The sequence below is a fragment of the Indicator indicator genome, chromosome 2, assembly GCF_027791375.1.
Source record: "Indicator indicator isolate 239-I01 chromosome 2, UM_Iind_1.1, whole genome shotgun sequence".
Lineage (NCBI taxonomy): Eukaryota > Metazoa > Chordata > Aves > Piciformes > Indicatoridae > Indicator > Indicator indicator.
In genome coordinates this window covers 42,631,861-42,651,259 of record NC_072011.1, presented here as the reverse complement: position 1 = coordinate 42,651,259, position 19,399 = coordinate 42,631,861, and the positions used below count along the sequence as shown (strand labels likewise).

The 19,399-nt window shown below is 33.9% G+C and overlaps 1 protein-coding gene across 1 annotated transcript in view; it reads right to left on the bottom strand.

Annotated features, from left to right (window-relative positions):
* DNAH8 (dynein axonemal heavy chain 8) overlaps positions 1 to 19,399 on the bottom strand; it is a 147,888-nt gene that overhangs the window by 72,787 nt on the left and 55,702 nt on the right. The window contains exons 29-44 of the mRNA XM_054397009.1: positions 16,879 to 16,983; positions 15,774 to 15,887; positions 15,125 to 15,187; positions 13,642 to 13,742; positions 12,601 to 12,738; positions 10,548 to 10,788; positions 8,918 to 9,117; positions 8,422 to 8,575; positions 8,158 to 8,321; positions 7,927 to 8,029; positions 7,230 to 7,334; positions 6,780 to 6,941; positions 6,367 to 6,591; positions 5,120 to 5,292; positions 3,129 to 3,307; positions 295 to 482 (exon numbers count right to left, since the gene is read on the bottom strand). Coding sequence (XP_054252984.1) covers positions 295 to 482; positions 3,129 to 3,307; positions 5,120 to 5,292; positions 6,367 to 6,591; positions 6,780 to 6,941; positions 7,230 to 7,334; positions 7,927 to 8,029; positions 8,158 to 8,321; positions 8,422 to 8,575; positions 8,918 to 9,117; positions 10,548 to 10,788; positions 12,601 to 12,738; positions 13,642 to 13,742; positions 15,125 to 15,187; positions 15,774 to 15,887; positions 16,879 to 16,983 — 2,415 coding nt within the window. The remainder of the gene's footprint in view (positions 1 to 294; positions 483 to 3,128; positions 3,308 to 5,119; positions 5,293 to 6,366; positions 6,592 to 6,779; positions 6,942 to 7,229; positions 7,335 to 7,926; positions 8,030 to 8,157; positions 8,322 to 8,421; positions 8,576 to 8,917; positions 9,118 to 10,547; positions 10,789 to 12,600; positions 12,739 to 13,641; positions 13,743 to 15,124; positions 15,188 to 15,773; positions 15,888 to 16,878; positions 16,984 to 19,399) is intronic.

Below are 19,399 nucleotides of genomic sequence, written 5' to 3'. Positions count from 1 at the left end.
TGTCTTCTGTAATTCAGGTTGAAAGTAAATCCATCCATGTAAAGTACCCATCAGACAAGGTCTATGTTTTTTCCACTATCTCCTGTTCTAAGTAAACATTTTCTTCTTTTCCTATCATATTTTTCTCATTAATATGATAAAGCATTTCAAGCTAAGGTAATATTAGTGTATTAGTGTTTCAGTCTTCCCAGTAAGCATAGACGATTCTGGAAATTTGGCCAAACTCCTAGTGTACAGAATTGCATTTCTACATAGTATAATCTCTCACTACTCCGGAATTATTACTACATTTACCATTGTTAGGAAAATTCCAAATTCTGGATTTAAATCTACACAGTCTCCATCAGAAAAAACAAACTGTTTTTTTCTTTCTTTTCTTGCTGTTAAAATAATAGAGATTTGTTGTGCTGCTACTGACAAGACAGGCAACTCAATTCGGTTAAATTCATCAAAACATCCCCAAGATCCAGACTGTGCAAGACCTAAAAGAGGGATAGAAAAATTGATTATTTGGGTTTGTTTCTTTTTTGTGCATATTTAATCTATCCAACTAGATTTTATTTGTTTATTTGAAGGAAAAGTAATTAGTTCTAGTTACTTCATTGTGGCCAAGGCCTATTTTCCTCCAATCCACCTGAATATTTCCGTATCAATGAGAATTAATGTTTGTTGATTTATACAAAATGCTTAAAAGTGAATCAAAATCAGAAAAATCTTCTGATATCTTGAGGTATGTGGCAGATCTTTTGTCCAGATCCTTCTCTGATTGTAGCTTTTTATTGTTAAGCAGCAGTTCACTTATTTGCAAAAAGCTGTGTTGTTCATTAAAAAAAAAAAAAAGTGATTTAGAGCTACAAAAGACTAGTTGTAACTGTTACAACAACACAAAATCCAATCCAAAGTTTTTTATTTTAATTTGGGTCTTCCAGACTTTATAATGTTTTTAAATTACGTTTTGCCCCTCTCTTGTAAATAATAAAGCTTAAAATTAAATCCTGAAACTAATTCTGCACTAACTAGGGGTTTAAATAAAACTCTGGATCACACAAGACAGAACATAATAATCTTAGAGCATACATCTCTACCATTTAAAATCCACATTAAACTATGATTTTTTCACATAGTAGTACAGGATATTAACAACGTGGAAAATGTTTTGTGTGCACAAGCATTGAAATAAAGACAGGGAAAGAAAATTAAATTGAAAGAGAAAACTAGAAGTACTTTATTAATAACAGTAACATTTTAATAAATTAGTAATCTCACAGTTTCCTAATTTGACTTTGGAAAAGTAGCACAAATTTAGTAGCAACTATGAGAGTTGTTGTTCTTTTAGCAAAGTAGTACGAAAAAAATTGTTGTAGTTTTTTCAAAATGCTATTCAAAGTACCAGCATATTTCTTTCATATAAACTGAAAGCTATTTAACAATGAATTGTTAGGGTTGGAAGGGACTTCAAGGGTCATCTAGTTCCATTCCCCCTGCCATTGGCAGGGACACCTCACGCTAGATCAGGTTGCCAGAGCCTGGCCTTAGAAACCTCCAGGGATGGAGCTTCTACCACCTCCCTAGGCAACCTGTTCCAGTGTCTCACCACCCTCATAGTGAAAAACTTCCTAACATCTAATCTGAATCTACCCATTTCTATTTTTTTTCAATTCCCCCTAGTCCTATCACTACCTGACTGCCTAAAAAGTCCCTCCCCAGCTTTCTTGTAGGCCCCCTTCAGATACTGGAAGGCCACAATAAGGTCTCCTCAGACCCTTCTCTTCTCCGGACTGAATAGTCCCACTCTTTCAGTCTGTCCTCATAGGAGAAGTGCTCCAGCCCTCTGATCATCCTCATGGCCCTTCTCTAGACACATTCCAGAATGTCCATATCTTTCCTGTAATAGGGGCTCCAGAACTGGATGCAGTACTCCAGGTGGGGTCTCACCAGAGCAGAGTAGAGGGAGAGAATCACCTCCCTCAACCCACTGGCCACACTACTCTTGATGCAGCCCAGAATATGATTTGCTTTCTGGGCTTCAAGTGCACACTGGTGGCTCATGTTGAGCTTTTCATCCACCAGCACCCCCAAGTACTTTTCTTCAGGGCTGCTCTCAACCAGTCACTGTCCAGCCTACCTCAGTGCTTGGGATTGCCCCAACCCAGATGCAGGACCTTGCATTTGGTCTCATGAGGTTGTGATGGGCCTACCTCCCCAGCCTGTCAAGGTCCCTCTGGATGGCATCCCTTCCCTCCAGCGTGTCTGCCACACCACACAGCTTGGTGTCATCAGCAAACTTGCTGAGGGTGCATTCAGTTCATTCTGGGTATATTACTGTTAGGCAGTTACAGATAAATCACTATATTGTCATGTACTCAAAAGATTTTTAAATTTCTTAACACATAAACACCATAACTTTGAAAAATGAGCTGACAGAAATCTCACCAAGTTAAAGTCCTTTATCTGGAACAGAAGAACTCCATGCAGCAGTACAAGCTCAGTGCTGACTGGCTAGAAAGCAGTTTTGCAGAAAATGACCTAGTGTCCTGCTTAACAACTAATTGAGCATGAATCAGAATGATGCCCTTGTAGCAAAGGCAGGCAGGTGCATACTGGGAAAGAGTGTGGTCATCAGGCTGAGTAAAATCATTCTTTGCCTCTTCTTTGCACTTTGCACTTTTGAGACAATACTAGGGTACTCTGTTCAGTCAAGGGGTACCAATGCAGGTAAGACAACAATACACTTGCCTAAGTCAAACAGATGACTGCCACGGTGGTCAGTGATTGGAGAACATGTAACAGAAGGAAAGGTTGGAGAGAACAAAATCTGTAGAGCCTGAAAAGAGAGCTAAGGGGTAGGCTTATTGCTGTTCGTAACTAGCTAATAAGAAGCACTGAGAAATTTGAGCCAGGCTTTTCTCAGAGGTGCAGTGGAAGAAGTGGAGACAATGGGCACAGACTTTAAAGTGGGAAATTCCAAATAAATAAAAGTATTTAAAAAAACAGGGGCCCAGACGTATTGTGGAACATCCATCTCTGGATACTCAAAGCCCATCATGAATAAGGTCCTGAGCAACTTGCTCTAAATGCACCTGCTAAATGACCTATGAAGGTCTCTCCTATGCTACATGAAGTCTTACCTTTGAAAATTCTCCCCAAACCTCTGAAGTCCATTTGATCAGAGCAGTTAAAGACTACTACATATTTTCCCAGAGCCTTTCCCATGTCTTTCGTCGTTTCTGTTTTACCAGTTCCAGCTGGTCCTGCTGGAGCTCCTCCCATATTCATTCCCAAAGCCTGTGCTAAAGTTATATAGCACCTATAAACATTAATTAATAATAATTTATTAGATTATAAGAGAGATATGTGTGTGTATATATATATAACAATGACTTATGTGATAAATTCTGCGGCTCTTATGTCAAAACATTACTTCTTCATAGAGCAGATACATTAATTCCCATGAGTACAGAAAGTTCAGAATGGTAAGTCACAAAATACGTAATTTAAACATTACTTATAAAAATTCAAATATTTTATCTGGCGTTAATGTAGTTTGTTACAAATTGTGAATATTAGAGGAGCTAGAAAATTAATGCACACCATAAAAGGAATTTAATTGTCATTAACTCTTGGCAGCTATAAAGAGTAGATTCTGATGTTGAATTCTGCCACCTCATCACAATCTGCAGTATCTTAACCTGTATACATTTCATCGGGTTAGGCTACCTCTGTCTAAATCCTCAAGTGTGAAAGAATAAGGATACATGGCCTCTTCTACAATTATGGGTAAACAACTACAGTTCTAAGAAAAAAACACGCTAAGCTTTATACTCTTTAAGTCATAAGAAGTTTAGGGTACTACTTTAGTTATATGTGAGTTACGATTTTAGTTATGACCTTTATTCATAATAAGGTATGGAATAGCAACACTAAAAGAATTATATTAGAAAGTTCCTATACAGATCATGGGGTGTCTTCAATGTCAAATCAACACAAAATACTCTCAATTATAATATACATAATGAACAGTTTAATAACTTCTTCATACAGGTTAGCTTGAAACATTACAATATATTGTGCCAAAATTGAACTGCAGGGACCTGGATGTTTTCTAACCGCTAGGAAACTTTAGCAACGTAAAGATTTTACTTTTATATTTCTGTAGAGTTCAAGGCAAATTTTGTAGTTGAACTTAATATTTTGCATGAGAAATATCTAATTGTTGAGGTCAGTACAGTTCACTACAGAAATATAATGAACTTTTCATATTGTTACGGTAGCAGTCCCATCTCTTGTGGAGAAACATTCAAAAAGCTGTATAGACACAGAGTCTACATAGGCAGCAAGGTAAATTATTGTAGGCTGGAAGTTGCTTTTGGGTCATGAGGGCATCTTTTTGCAAGTGAAGTGTCTTTTGGCTTTATACTTTGTCATTTGGTCAAAAGTGGCATCTCAAGAAAGGAATAAATGAAGAATTTTGGCAAGAAAAGAAGCCAAGAAATTCCCAAGAGGAAAAAAGAAAACAGTTTCATTGTTATGCCACATTTGAAACAAAATTGACAGTCATTTGCTTGCCTGGCTACAGAAGAACAGCAGGTGAGTGAACACAGCTGGGACTTTGTCTACATCTAGATTCTCAAGGATAAATCAAAAGTGTTTCCTAGGACTTGTAAGACAACAGACAATAACTGGTCATCTTAGGCTTTCCAAAGACATTGGAAAAAAACAAAGACATTCCAAAAAAACCCCACCAATATATCTTTATTAGAATCCCTTATGACAGAATTTGAAATATTTAATCTAATGTTTTGGGGGCTTTTTTGGGGGTGCATAGAAATACTGCTAAACTATACACAACTATATCAGCTTAAAGCAATTACTTTCTATTTCTTTTTTTTTGTTTTTAAAGACTGAGCAGTGATAAAACTTCTCTAGGATTTACTAAGTATACAAATTAATGAGACTGTCTTTATCTTTTCTAAAAGAGCATGACTAAGCAAGTGTGTAAGATTTTCATGAATGACTTGGCCCACACAAGACTTAATTCAGAATGTACCACTTTGAAGATACATGTTAAATAAACTCTCCTTGCATTAAAAGTATTATTATGTACAATTACTCTTCTAACCTGTCTGTAAGAGGTGTTATGACAAGACGATCGGTGCAACCCAGAAATTCATTCTGATAAATGAAATCAACATCCGTAATGGATACAATGACTTTATCGAAATCCTCTTTAAAGTAGAATCTAGACTGCTTTAACCATTCAAAATCAGTCAGTGATTTGATGTTCATTTTTACCTTAAAAGGAAGTAAATAAATGTGCATGTTATAACTAAGCATCCACATTTATTGTCTTTGATAACTGTCATAAAATACTTATTTGTGTGGGAATGAGTACTTTCTCAGGGGAAAGTTTCTATATAAGTAAACTGAAATATACGTAAGCATCACATATCTTCATATGGATGCTAACCTGATAGTAAAACATGTCCTGAATTTTTATACAGATCATCAAAACATCTGTGTTAATCAAACCTCAAATTACTGTGTTAATGCAGCTCACCCTCCAAGTGAAATTAGCAAATGCTGCTAAACCCACCTAACACATTGGAACAAAGGACACAATGAAGGAAGGACCTGACTGAAGAGTGGAAGGTAAATTGCATAGTTTGTGTCAGTGGCAGCAAAAATATGTGAGAGATACAGTGTTGAGTGATGGCATTACTAAAAGAATAAAGAAAAGCAAACAATTCAGCATAGTCTAAAAATGTTCAAGGAGAGTATTTACATTGCCTGTTGATTTTAGTAAGTATTTTGTTTGTCTTGTATGTATCCTCCTTAAGAACCAGAAAGAGAACCCTGGTAGGCTATTCTCTTAAATAAGAGTAGGAGAAAGAGAAAGAAGAAACTAAGGAGATGCTGGTGGCATTGCTGTAACTCTTAATGAGTGAAGGTAAAGTGTAGCCTAGTGTCAGCCACTGAGGTTCTGTTATAAGCCATGAGAAAGCTGTCTGTAATGATAAAGCTACAACACCCTCAGCAGACTCAGTTTTTTAGTCATGCAAGAAAGAGTAACCCAACATTTTTCCAAATAAAGGATATAATGTAAGGGGTTTTCCTGTCAAAACAATTCTGTAGGAAAGTGAAAAATTAAAATATTCTAAGAAAAGTTTAAAAATGCGGAGCAAATATTTAGATGACAGAACTGATGGATTTTATTCTAGTCTAATGTATTATTTTTACTACAGTGAGATTATAGACACCTCTTTTACAAATACATGCATACATATATAACTGTAGCTACTACATATAAGAAAAATTATTATGGCAGAAAATGTATTTAATTGTCTGAAATAATAATCTATACTTTACCAAATCATCAAAAATATCACGCTGATGCACATGAATGGTAATAAGTGTTTCAAATTTCACTCTGTCAAGCTTTGAAAGATCATGTGTGGTCTGGCTAATCAACGTATTCAAAATATCCAGAAATCTCCCATTGGTTACTTGCATGATTTTTCTATCCTCTCTAGCATTCTGTAGAGCTTCTTCTGAATCATGTGTCCACAACATTTGAATTCCCAGTAATCCAACCTACAAATTTAATATGTGGAGAAAAAAACCAAACCAAAACAAAACACAAAAGAATCACTTGTTAACCACTAGCCTTATTATAAAAGGCTCAAAAGTGTGTAATAGGAAAAAGAAATAAATCTTTACATCACACCTTTCCTCACACACAACCCAGACTGCACACAAAAATCCACACGCTGTAATCTTACCTGTGCTGGGAACTGATTAAGAAAATTCACCAGGTGATATCCTGGTTCACTAATTTGGTAATATGCTGCCCTAATTATGCCATGCAAGGAAGTCTGCTGCACACGCAATAAATCCTGCAACCAAAGTTCTACTGGTCCTTTTGCAAGCACTGAAGTGTCCAACTGAAAAATTAAGAAAAAGTACAAAAAATAACATTGTTACCAAACTTCCATTCAAGTACATTAGTTACTGAACAGTTACTTAATTTCTACAACTACATATGTAATTTCAATAAACATACTACAAATTTATTTCAGAAAGACATTTTAAAGGTTAGTGTAATAAAACTATAATGTGTTCACTTATGATTAGCAATAATTTGATGCAATATATACTGATTTGTTAAAAAATAGAATGTTGTATCTATTAACATTTCTGGAAAAGAAAAAAAAAAAAAGGTAGAGATTTACCAGAATTTTTTCTCCTTCTCTTGATATAACTGCCAGTATGCGGTCATAATCCTTTGAGTGAAATTCTACTTCATTTATATTGTCAGATATGGAAGGCAGATGTGGCTGTAAGGATATTTCAGAAGTCGTTCAATGTAAATATATAACATTAGCAAACAGAAAAAAATCTCAAATTAGGTTATCCTGTAAAGGTTCTTCTGAACCTGCAGATGAATTTCAAGGCCCTATGTAGGTAAAAATCACAGAAACAGTTCTGTAGGATTTTATTTCCATTTGCTGGGGGTTTTTGTTTGGTTGGTTGGGGGTTTTTTACAATTTCTAGAGGTGATCTAGCAGAGCAGATAAACTGTGATATCAGCTACCTTATCTCAATCAGCCCTCAGTAACAATCCAGACTAGCTGTAGAAACTTTGCGATATGCAAACCAGGAAACTCTCACAGGGATCCTTTTGTTAGTGAAAGGAACCACCAGCAAATCACTTGATAGGATCATATTCTAGTGTTATGAACTCCGAACGTTTTTTTCTAAATTACAAATATCCATTTCATATTTCATTAAAGACTAAAGAGCAAGAAATGAATTTTTTAAGCAAAGTTTATATAGGAAAATGGTTATGTTTTCAAGTAATAAAAGCTTTTCCATATTCTAAATTATTATTATTTAAATTACAAGTGGAAAAATTCACTAACATTGTACCTGAATTGTATGAGAATCACTTGCTTGTCCAAGAATTTCAAGAAGAACAGGATCGGAAACAAAAAAGAATCTAGGAAACAGTAATCTTTTCTTCTCTAAGTATCTTTAAAATTGAACAAGAATTTTATTAGAATATTTCAGTGCTTCAAGTTTTTTTCTGCATAAGAGTAAAAGTAAGACAGAAATACTACTCACATAAAAACAATGCATTACAAATCAAACAATGCATACCCTGTAAGTGATTTCTGGCACACATCCAGCTGTTCATGTAAATGAGGGAGAAGTCCCTCCATAGTCTCATCTCCGACACAGCAGTCAATGACATTTGGGTTTTCACGAGCTCGTTGCATTATTCTTATCCATGATTTGTCAATATTATGAAAACACTTTGCTTCCTATATATAGCAAAAACATAAGTACTTCCACAGCACTATCTGTTGGCAATTACTACACAGCTTTTAATAGACAATAATAGGCAAGCATTGTAAAGTTTACCTGGGGTAATTCTTTTGCTATATCTCCCCCAACAAAAACAGCTTCAAGATAAACCCAGAGGTTCTGCACAACCAGCCATTCTTCAATTATATCTGTAGAGTTGCTTAGTTTAGAAATCCAGTTCTGAATTTCCTTTTTAAATGATGCATTGTATCTAGAAGAGGATAGGAAGCAAGTATTTAACTGTAAATACAGCTATGATAAAATAAATACAATGGTTAAAAAACCCACCCCAAACAACATGTTTCACTTAGAGCAAGAAGAAACACATTGGAAGTTTCTACCAGCTTGATTACATTCAAATATATTGAGACAATAGTTTGTTAATAATACACGAACATTTTTCACTTGCAGAAATTTTGAACTAGGTATTGTAATGTTCTTTTTCATTAAAAAATTATATTCTGTTCAAATTTAGTACTGATTTAGCATAATAATAGTACAGTTGCTATCTTGGTGGGTTTCTGAAAATACCATACAATCAATTTATAAATACCTATTGCTCAGTAAAGAGGTAAGAATCATTAAACTGTCCTCCATCAACGTTATAATTTCTGTTGATTCAGTTCCCTTTAACAGTAACTCTCCTCTCCCTTTGAATGGTGAAAAGCTCAGAATTTGATTTCCCCAAATTTCAGCTATTTGAGATAGTTTGGCTTCTATATCCTTTTCCTTTGTAGCAGATATGCATATATCCTGTAAAATAAGAACCATGTTTTTAGCATTTCCTTTTTTCAGAAATGAAGTCTTTCCTAACAACATACGACATTTTATGAAATAGTACAGAAATATGTCACACAAATGCAGAGATCACACTACTGATTTATTCTCAAATAACCTGTATGGATAACTGAAACCTGCACACTAGGAAAGGCATGGATATACCACTTCTGTGGTTTCACCTTTTGTATAACAAGACTCCTGGATCATCGCTTTGAGAAGGTTTAGGGTAATATACACTCATCACCCAATGAGATACCAATCTTAGTCACATTTCAGTTTAAAGAATCAGGGAATAGTTTGGGTTGGAAAGATTATCAAGTCCAACAAATGTTTGGAGCACATAGGTTCTGGAGCATGTCCAAGAAACTCAATGGAACCCGTGAAGGTTCTAGAACATGAGTCTTATCAAGAGCAGATGAGGAAACTGGGGTTGTTTATTACAGAGAAAAGGCTGACAGAAGACTTTATCACTCACTACAACTACTGGAAAAGAGGTTGCAGTGAGGTGGGTGTTGGTCTCTTCTCACAAGTAACAAGTGGTAGGAAAAGAAAAAATGGCCCCAAGTTGCACCAGGGAAAATGTACATCAGACATTAGGAAAAATTTCTTCACCAAAGAGTTGTTAAGCATTGGAACAGACTGCCCAGGGAAGTGAACGTGTCACCGCTCCTGGATGTATTTAAAAGACAGTGTTGACATGAAACTTAAGGACAACGGTTTAGTGGCAGACTTGGCAGTGTTACATGTACAGTTGGACTTAATGATCTTAAAGGTATTTTCACCATAAATGATTCTATGATCATTTATTCAAATCAGAGCTGAATTCAAAATTAATCAGATTACCTTACAATGATTCCATGTAAATCAAGTATGAATATAACAATAGCTTTTGTACACTTATTTACAGTGAAACCTCAAAACTCCACTGGGATTTTTTTCAAGTTTTGGGGGAGAATCTTTTGAAGTTCATAAAAAGTCACAAAGAGCTAGAAAAGTATTCATATTAAGTATAAATAAGCATGGAGCCTTCCTCCTAATTTCTGATTAACTTCCAAACCTTTAAAGTAAACACGGTGAAAGAAAGCTGTAATCATGGTCAAGTTTTGTGACTTTTTCTTTAGTTGGTTTTATTTTTTTCCTATTTAGAAGAGAGCCAAAAGAGAGAGAATATCTAGAAATAAGTGTCTAAAGATTCCAGCTGCTACCTCTGTCTTTGTTCATTTGAATAAGAATTTTTAATCAAAATATAAGTTATTTTAAACTTGTGTGATGCGATGGAGAGTAAAGGACTTTAACGAAGTATAAAATTGTTTTTTAAACAAGTCACAATTTTGTAAGTGATCATATTACTTTTGTTGACATTATAATACAAACAAGGAGACAAAAAACTGTATATTGTACACCTCAATATCATCTTTATGTTGAAGAATTGGTGCTTCCATGATGTTTCGAAGGCAAAAGGAATCAGATTCTATATCAAATTGATGTCCTGTAGTTTCAGCAATACGATCCCAGTGTCTTGGCTTCATTGCTTTGTCACTCATCATTTCCAACAAAGGACAAGACTCACTGAAATCATCGATTTTTTTCTTGAGATCTAAAAATGCTTGCCAGTGTTGGAGTCCTTTAGGTAGTCTACGGCACCTGCAGTAGAGTTAAAGTGATACAGTACTAAATATTACTTTTGTCAAAATAAGAATTGTCTCAATGATTTAAAAACAGAGGAGGAAATATGAATCAGCTTGTAGTAAGGTGAACATTTTCTATATGAAATTCCAGTTTGTGTCAGTCTAATGCAAACGCACTACTAACAAATCATAATATTTAACAGTTTTAACCATTAATATATTCTTTGCAAATAAACAGAAATACTTCAGTTTACATTAAAACATAGTTTATCTGCTCCTTATCATCACAAATATTCTATTAGGAAAAAAAAAAGAAAAAACAAGGAAAGCAAAATTAGTTAAATTTCACATATGCAATCCTGGTATAAATATACTATTTACTCCAATCAACAATACAGGTAATACTATTACTACTACTAATAACAGGAATAATAATAATGAAATCAATAATTTTAAATAAATAAATAAATAAATAAAAGACAAGTAGTGTACAATGTAATTGCTCACCACCCACTGACCAATGCCTGAGCAGCAATTCACCCACCCTAGCCAGCTGCCTCCAGGATATACACTAAGCATGATGTTCCATGGTATAGAATATCCATTTGAATAGTTTGGGCCAGCTGTGCTGGCCATGCTCCCTCCTAGTTGCTTGTGCTAGCACAGCATGAGAAAACTGTTAACTCAGGGTTAAGAGCAACAACTAAACTATCAGTATGTTATCAACATTATTCTAATCCAAGATACAGCATTGTTGCAGATACTAAGAATAAAATTAACTATCCCACTCAAATCCAGGACAGTGATAAATCTGTCCTGTTGAAATTTGAAATTAGCCAATAAATGAAACAAACAAAAACAAACAAAAAATAATAATGCTGAAAAAGAGGAGCATAGATATAGTCAGACATCACAGATGATCTTTTTCCTTAGAAAAAGAGGCAAAACATCCGAATATTTTATAAATTTTGCTGTTTGCAGCCATTCTTTTCATTCATTAATAAATAGTTAATATTGAGTTAAGTGATTTGGAACACAGGAAATGGATACAACAAAGAGGCAGACTTTGAATGACATACTGCAAGTTCCAGAACTAGAAGCCCTGTTATCATTACTAAGTTGTGAAACAGGAGATACTGTTTTACACAAAGAAAAGATACTGTCAGTTAGCTGTCTGTCACTATCTTACTTCTTTGAGAGACTCTTGATCTCTAAAATTCTATCTGCATATATAACCTCAAATTTAGGAAGAAAAAATACTCTTCAGCACAAATTTCCTTGAAAGGTTATTAGTCTCTGGTTAATGTTTCCTTCACAGAAATTCAGAAATAATGCAAACCTAAGACATAATCTTCAACTGTGACCATCAAAAGTGCAATTTCAAAACTGCAAATTCTTCACTTTAAAATTTTATGTCTTATAATGACATAATTGATATATCAGTAAACCTTCAGGAAAACATGTATTTACTAGACTACCACAATGCCCTGTATTAGAAATCAATAGCAAAACAAAAAGAAAAGTAAGTAAAAAATTCCACACTCTGTCACAAAGATCATCTCCCTTTAGTTTAGGAAGACTGTGGTATTGTTTTTTCATTACCTGAATCCATCAGTTTTATAAACCATGAAAAACTATCAGAGCTAAGATACACTGAGGAAAAAAAATCAAGAATGGAAGGAAATGGTAGGTGGATAGTTGGGATGAGTACTTAACAACTAAAGTATAAAGGTTCTTCTCTTTACTGCAGTTACAGAAGTAATTACCCTTTTATAGAGTTCTAGTTCAACCACCTTAAAATGAATGTCAGCTTCAGAAGGGAACATACCTGTTTTGAAAATCCAGGAGTTCAGCATTAATTTTTTCAATATCTATATCTGTCCAAAGTATGTCATTATAACCATCAATACTGTTTATTACACTATCATATAATCCATACAATTTCTGAAGCAAGCCCAATTCCTTCCTGGAGGGGGGGGGAAGAAAAATCATACTGATAATTTCAATCAGTAATTTGGAAATTTCACCGTAGTTAAATACACAGTATATGTAATGCTACTGCAGTAGCAGTATTAGTACAGGGAGATCAATTAGATTATTTTTCTTAATGTAGAAAAGAACACTTCATAAATTCACAAAAGAAGAGCAGATGGTGTTAGAGACCTAATATCCACATCACTAAACATATTTGGGGGAAGTTTTGTTTTAGTTTAGTTCTATAAACCTTTCTTTCATCCTAAAGTATGCTTGTGTACCCTGCCCTTGTTCTGCAGTGCACTGTAGAGCATGGCAAGTGGGGACATTAGTCAATTTACTTTGAAAGCACTTTCTGAATCTGAAATAAAACTGATTTAAAACCAGTCAGATCCTCATCTGGTGTGAATTAGCATCAAACTAATGAAATGGCTGGTGCATGAATTTTAGAATCTGATTCTTCTTTGTGCAGTAGCTCAAAAAGCTTAGACTTTCATAAAGTCTCTAGTTATATTTTTCATATGTGATTACATACTGACCTTTCCTCACCTTTTCCTTGTTCACTCTTTGTACCATATCTTAATACACAATACATTATTTACTCATCCACTCATATATACATATATTTTTTTTTCAAGGACATAATGTTCTTCTCTCTTACATAATATTTACATTAGTAAAATAATCTGGTATAGTTCTGTTACCATTGTAACTAAACAGAATTCTTTTGTATCAGAAAATTCATTAAACCACTAAAATTTTAACTGATTTTTGTTTTTAATTTTAGGCAGTGAAAACCTTCTGTATTGTAACATTTCCCTGTTTGATGCTCCTTAATCCTTTCTTCATTTGATGTCTTCATAGACACCTAAAACAGCTGTATTTCCACACTTACTTGACTTTATGCAAAACTTCATAGTCTGTGACAGGCAATCCAAACAACTGTTCACCAGACGAGTATGTGATAAACTTTCTCCACAGCTCATCAAAGTTAGCCTGATAAAATTTGGATTCATACAGAGAAAATGAAAATATTTTTATACATTTTAATTTAATATTAATAAATCATTAAATGGTTCTAATATAAATAAATCATTAAATGGTTCTAAAATTGTTCTAATACTTCTAGAAGCATCTTTAAATGCCTGAATATATTTTTTATCTAAAGTTTTAAACAGCTGTCATATAATGTAATACCCAAATCCATGTATATATCCAAATCCATGTGTATATAAGAAGCAATAATTGGAAGAAATATTTTATAAAGGGATATGTGAAGTCAATTCCACACCACTGAGAAAAAGAAAATAGTTGTATTGGAAGGTAATATACAGAGCCTGAAAAAAAACCCAAACCACTGAAGTGTGCCAAAACATACAATTACTTTCAAGGCATAACTGGTGTCCAAAGGGTATGACCATTATTGTGGAAAAAAAAAAAAAAGGAAAAAAAAAATTTTCTTGGCAAAATAATAAACAGATTAAACTCAACCAAAATCACCTTGTTTCCAATACATATTAGATGCAATAGGAGGTTTAAACACCTTCTGCTAGTTATTTAGTCCTTTTCACAAACTGTGAATTTACCTTTTACAGAGTATCTTAGGAATTGTACAGACACTTGTAGACAAAGTAAATTCAAAGTTTGTGAAACTTCCCTTAGGTCTTGTACAGACTCTTTAAATCTAAATTCAAAGTTTGTGAAACTTCCCTTAGGTATTGCACACACACTGTAAAAAGTAAATTCAGAGTTTGTGAAAAGCAGAAGGTGTTTAAACCTCCTATTGCATCTAATATTTATCAGAAACAAAGTGATTTTGGTTGAGTTTACTGTACAATACCTAAGAGATTGACAAATGTCCTGTTGAAAAAACCTTCAAGAAAATGTCATTTACAGAGAAAGGGTTAAAAACTGGTTATAGACTTATGAACTAAGGTTCATGACAAACAAGCATCAAGTTGAAAGACAAGCATCTAAAGGAAAATGTGATGTTTAGAAGATGGAAATATTGGCTCATGACTAATCTGTAAACTTGCTTTTTTTGAGTAATTATTGAGCTATAACACTTGACTCTTCCCTGTTCTACTGCTTTTATTACTTAAACTTGACAGTTTCTGCTCACAAGATGCAAAGAGTGAAGCAAGGTTACACATCAACCAATTAATTAACCAATCAATCAATCAATAAATCCTTCCACATTAAGGAGAACACTGCCTGATAGAAACAAAAGCACAGTTCAGTTACCATAATGCTTCACAAAATGCCCTCAAAGATGCATTTAACAAAGATTGTAAACGTGTCTTTTTCTAAACTTATTTTGATAAGCAATAGCATGTCTAATTTTAATTATTTGGAAACATACCAATTTCTTTTCTTACCTGAAAGATCTGTAGCCTGTTACTGGCTTCCTGAGGTGGAATACTTGGAACCATAGGTCCTTCCTTTCAAACAAGATGTTAAAAAAAAATTTAATATTAATTCTCAAAGCAAGTGAAGGCCACTGTATATTTACAGATCGTTTAAAAATGATTTATTTTTGGTAGTCAAAATTCAATCAAGTATCTCAGTATTGAAATGTTTACAATGGTAAATCTAAGAAAAAGATAACTTCAATGAAATTTAAAATTCCTTAGCTTAAACTAAATAGGACTAGACTTTAATTTTTCATATTTCATTCTTCTGAAAATAAACTACACAGTGAGTGGCCCGAGTCTGTATTTTTCTATGTTGATATATGAGCAAAGATTCCACAACACATGCTACAATTTCTAAACTAATTTCTAAATTCATTTTAAATTAAAATTTAATGGCAAGTTGTATCACCAAGGATCCTTTTCTTTCCTTACAGAGCTGTGTGTTCTGCCATTTCTTCATACTGAAAAGTTTGACTTACAATGATGACTGCTTAGCAACCATGGCAAACGTTCAGTAGCTGAGCAGAATAAAATTCTGGCACCTAATTGCTGCAGATGGAAAGTATTGAAAAGCTACATCCAGGTCTTACATATAACTACTAAATTCATTTACCGTCTCATATGACGTTTCGAAGTTTGACACATCCTCCTGAAAAATTACAATTGATTCTAACAAATGATTCTTAAATTTAGGCTGAACTTGAACCAATTCATCTTGAACTCTGGTCTGACACAAAAGATTAAAATCAAAGTTACTTCTTTAAAAAACAGGAACAGAGGAATTATATATAAACCAAATTTATAAATTTAAAGCATTAAAAATCTGAACAAAAATTAACTCTTTGAAGGTAAATAATTTTTTTGTTTGTTTATCTGTTTATGGTGCTGTATGTCCAATTTTTGAGATGAAAAGTAGAGAGAAAACCAATCAAAAACCAAAACAAAATCTCTGCTCAACCTTTAAGTGAACATGTTTCATTCTAAGGGAGTGTAGGAACAAAAGAACACAAAATAAAATGGTAAAATAAAGCTTCTATTTTCTTCCTTTCTTTTCTCCCTCCAAAAAAATCTCAAACCCAAAAGCATTAGGGTCCTCCTTTTTACGCATCACTCAAGCTTTTTCTTTAAGAACTTTCTTATTCTTTGTTCAAAACCTTGCAAGAAAGAATCAAGAGTAGGCTGAAATGCTAAATGCTTTTGAGCCGCTTCCAAAGAGCTCAATCTGTGAAACAGGATCTAACTTAATTGTTCCACAATAGATTGATATATTTTGATCTAACCACCTCCACTGCAATAATTTTTGAGCTTTGGAGGGATATAAGGCTGTCCTGAGCAATAAAGGTAATGTGCAATCACCACTTAGGGGTAAGGGCATTGGCAGAGTACGTACTTTTTAAAACCAGGTATTGTAAGAGTAGTAATCTTCCTGGTCAGATAAGAATGACACAAAAGATAGAAATAAGGAGAACAGAAAGACATAACAAATATTTTAATTTCTTTCAGGTATTAAGTATATATTTAAAAGCTACAATAACATTCAAATATTAAAGGGCTATAAAATTAAAATCAGTAAATGAAAATACTAATAAAACACTGTGCAGCTGACACCAAGAGTGAGAAGACAGAGTGAATTGACAATTGGCCCCACACTGTCATTTATATTTTGAAAAAAAAACACATGAAGATAAATGGAAATTAACAAAGTTTTATATACTTACAGCTTTGGTCTGTAATTTATTAAAAGAATATCTGAGTGTATCCACGCCTTCTGATTCTTCTTTTGTAACTTCAATTCCAAATTTATTTAAAATGGAATAGGCTTCCTACATGGACAAAAAAAAAAATCAAGAATGATGCAATTTAAATTCATTTGTGGGAATATAGTTAAGATTACTTTGCAATCTGTAATAAACATTTAAAAGAAAATCTGTTCATGTAATTTAGTCCTAGAACTTTATTTTTTTAAATAAGGATGAGGAATCAAGAACTAGGGAACAATAGTAAAAAATATTTCTTCAAAGATGTCTTGAATTAAATACTTAAAAAAATATACAAATACAATAAATTTAATATTGAAAATGTATTAAAAATTATCATCACAATGGTATTTTTTAGGTTATTTGTATTCCATCTGAATGTAGATAATGATTATTTTTTTAAAATTCTGTATCATTATGCATTCTAAACTATGTATTTTAAAATGTTTTGCTATATCATCTGTAAAATATCTATTACTATGTTTGACAAACTATCAAATGCCTGCCTATGTGTCTGATACAGAATGAACATTTCTTATCACATGTTCTTATCTGTAATTCTTTTCCACTTCTTCTGCTTTATCTTCCTCCTATAGACAAGCCATTACTTAAAAATAAGATAATTTTCATATTTCAAAGTTTCCCAACAGGCAGGCAATATATTTGCTGATGAAGACAAACAGCAGCGTGTACCATACTAGCTGCTCCTTTGACCTGTGACATATTCTGTGCAGTTTATGATAGTTGATAAGCACAGTGTGGTTCCCGCTTCCTTCCTAGCCCTCCATCAGGTACTCACACTTTGATAAAATACCCCCAGTACCCTCTTTCTCCAGAATAAATATTCTCAGCATTCACAGTCTCTCCTCGTATGTCAGATTCTCCATTGCTTAATCAGCTTTCGCCGAACTCATTCCAGGACATCAATATCTCTCCTGTACTGGGAATCCCAGAACTGGACACAGCATTCTGTGCAGTTCCCATACTCCAGAGCAGAGGGGATCACCTCCCTCAACCTGCCATCAATGCTGAGAAACTCAGGGGGCTTTCCAGCAAAACTATATCCAGCCTGCACTAGCATTTAGGGTTATTCATCATCTGGAGCAGGACTTGACATCTCATTTTGTTGAACTTCCTGAGATTCCTGTTAACCCCTTTTCTGCATTCAGGTTGCTCTGAAAGGCAGTACAACCATCTGGTGTGTCAGCCACACCTCTGGTGTGTCATCTGGAAACTTGTTGAGGGTGCCCTCTGCACCATCATCCAGGTACATAGTACTGGACCCAGTATAGACCCCTGGAGTATACACAACTTACTGGACTCTAGATTTTGTGCCACTGATCACAGTCATTTGAGCTTGACAGTTTTCAGTCCAGCTCAGCGTCCGCTCATCTAATTGATGTCATCAGTTTGTCAGTGAGGATGTTATAGGAGACAGTATCAAAAGCGTTGTTATTATCACAACAAATACTACCCACCAGTCTCCCCTGTTCACTAGTTGTCTCGTAAGAGAAGACTATCAGGCTGGCAAGGCATGATTTTACACATTGATTATGCTTAATTCTTTTCCTGTTATACTTTCCTTTACCTCAAGCTATTTCCTTCAATCACATTCTAGTAAGAAATACAGTACCCAATAATATAATTACTCCATAAACAAAGTTCTAATTTAATCCACCAAGAAAACAGGAGAAAATACTGAAATTACACTTCCCATTGTTCTCTATTTACATCTTATCAGCTCTGTATTCTTTCATTATTTAAGGAAAGCTCATTAAAAAAAAAAAGATCTGAGTGATTTGTTAACATGGCTAGCCCTACTGATATTAAAGAAACTCATTATGTAAATATTGAATGGGAGAAGATATTTGCAAAATATATAGAATACAAGTGGTTTGGGAAAGAATCATTATTCTAATATTCACCTCAAAGTGTCAAAGGCAGGTATAAATAAACAAGTAATGTTAATACTTAATAACTTAGTATATCTTTTATGTATTTACAAATTTTGCATTACTTCATACACAAGTAAAACCTACTAAATAAACAGTGCTAAACTCAGTTCCTCTTGCTTTGTTTTATTTAACATCTATGGGTATGATTGTCATGTCCATATCTTAAGCCTGAAGACAGACTAAAAGTAACATTTACCAGATCCATTTATTACTATAACCATTGAAATTATTGTTTAATTTCTTCCTTTACTTGTTTAACCCCTAACTCTCCTGGATCAAAGAACTCATTATGCTTGACTTCAAACACTCTGTCTACCACTGCTGGCTTGAAAAACACTGCATAAATTTGTCATACAAACCCCACTTTCTTAATATAAAGCTTGCAGAAGTGACAACATTCCACTGGAGGTTTTTTATGGTATCATGTTAACACAACGGTCTTCATGAAAGACAATGTTTCTATACAGCAATACAACTTCTACAATAGGTGGATGAAAACATGAGACAAATATTATCTATTGACTGCT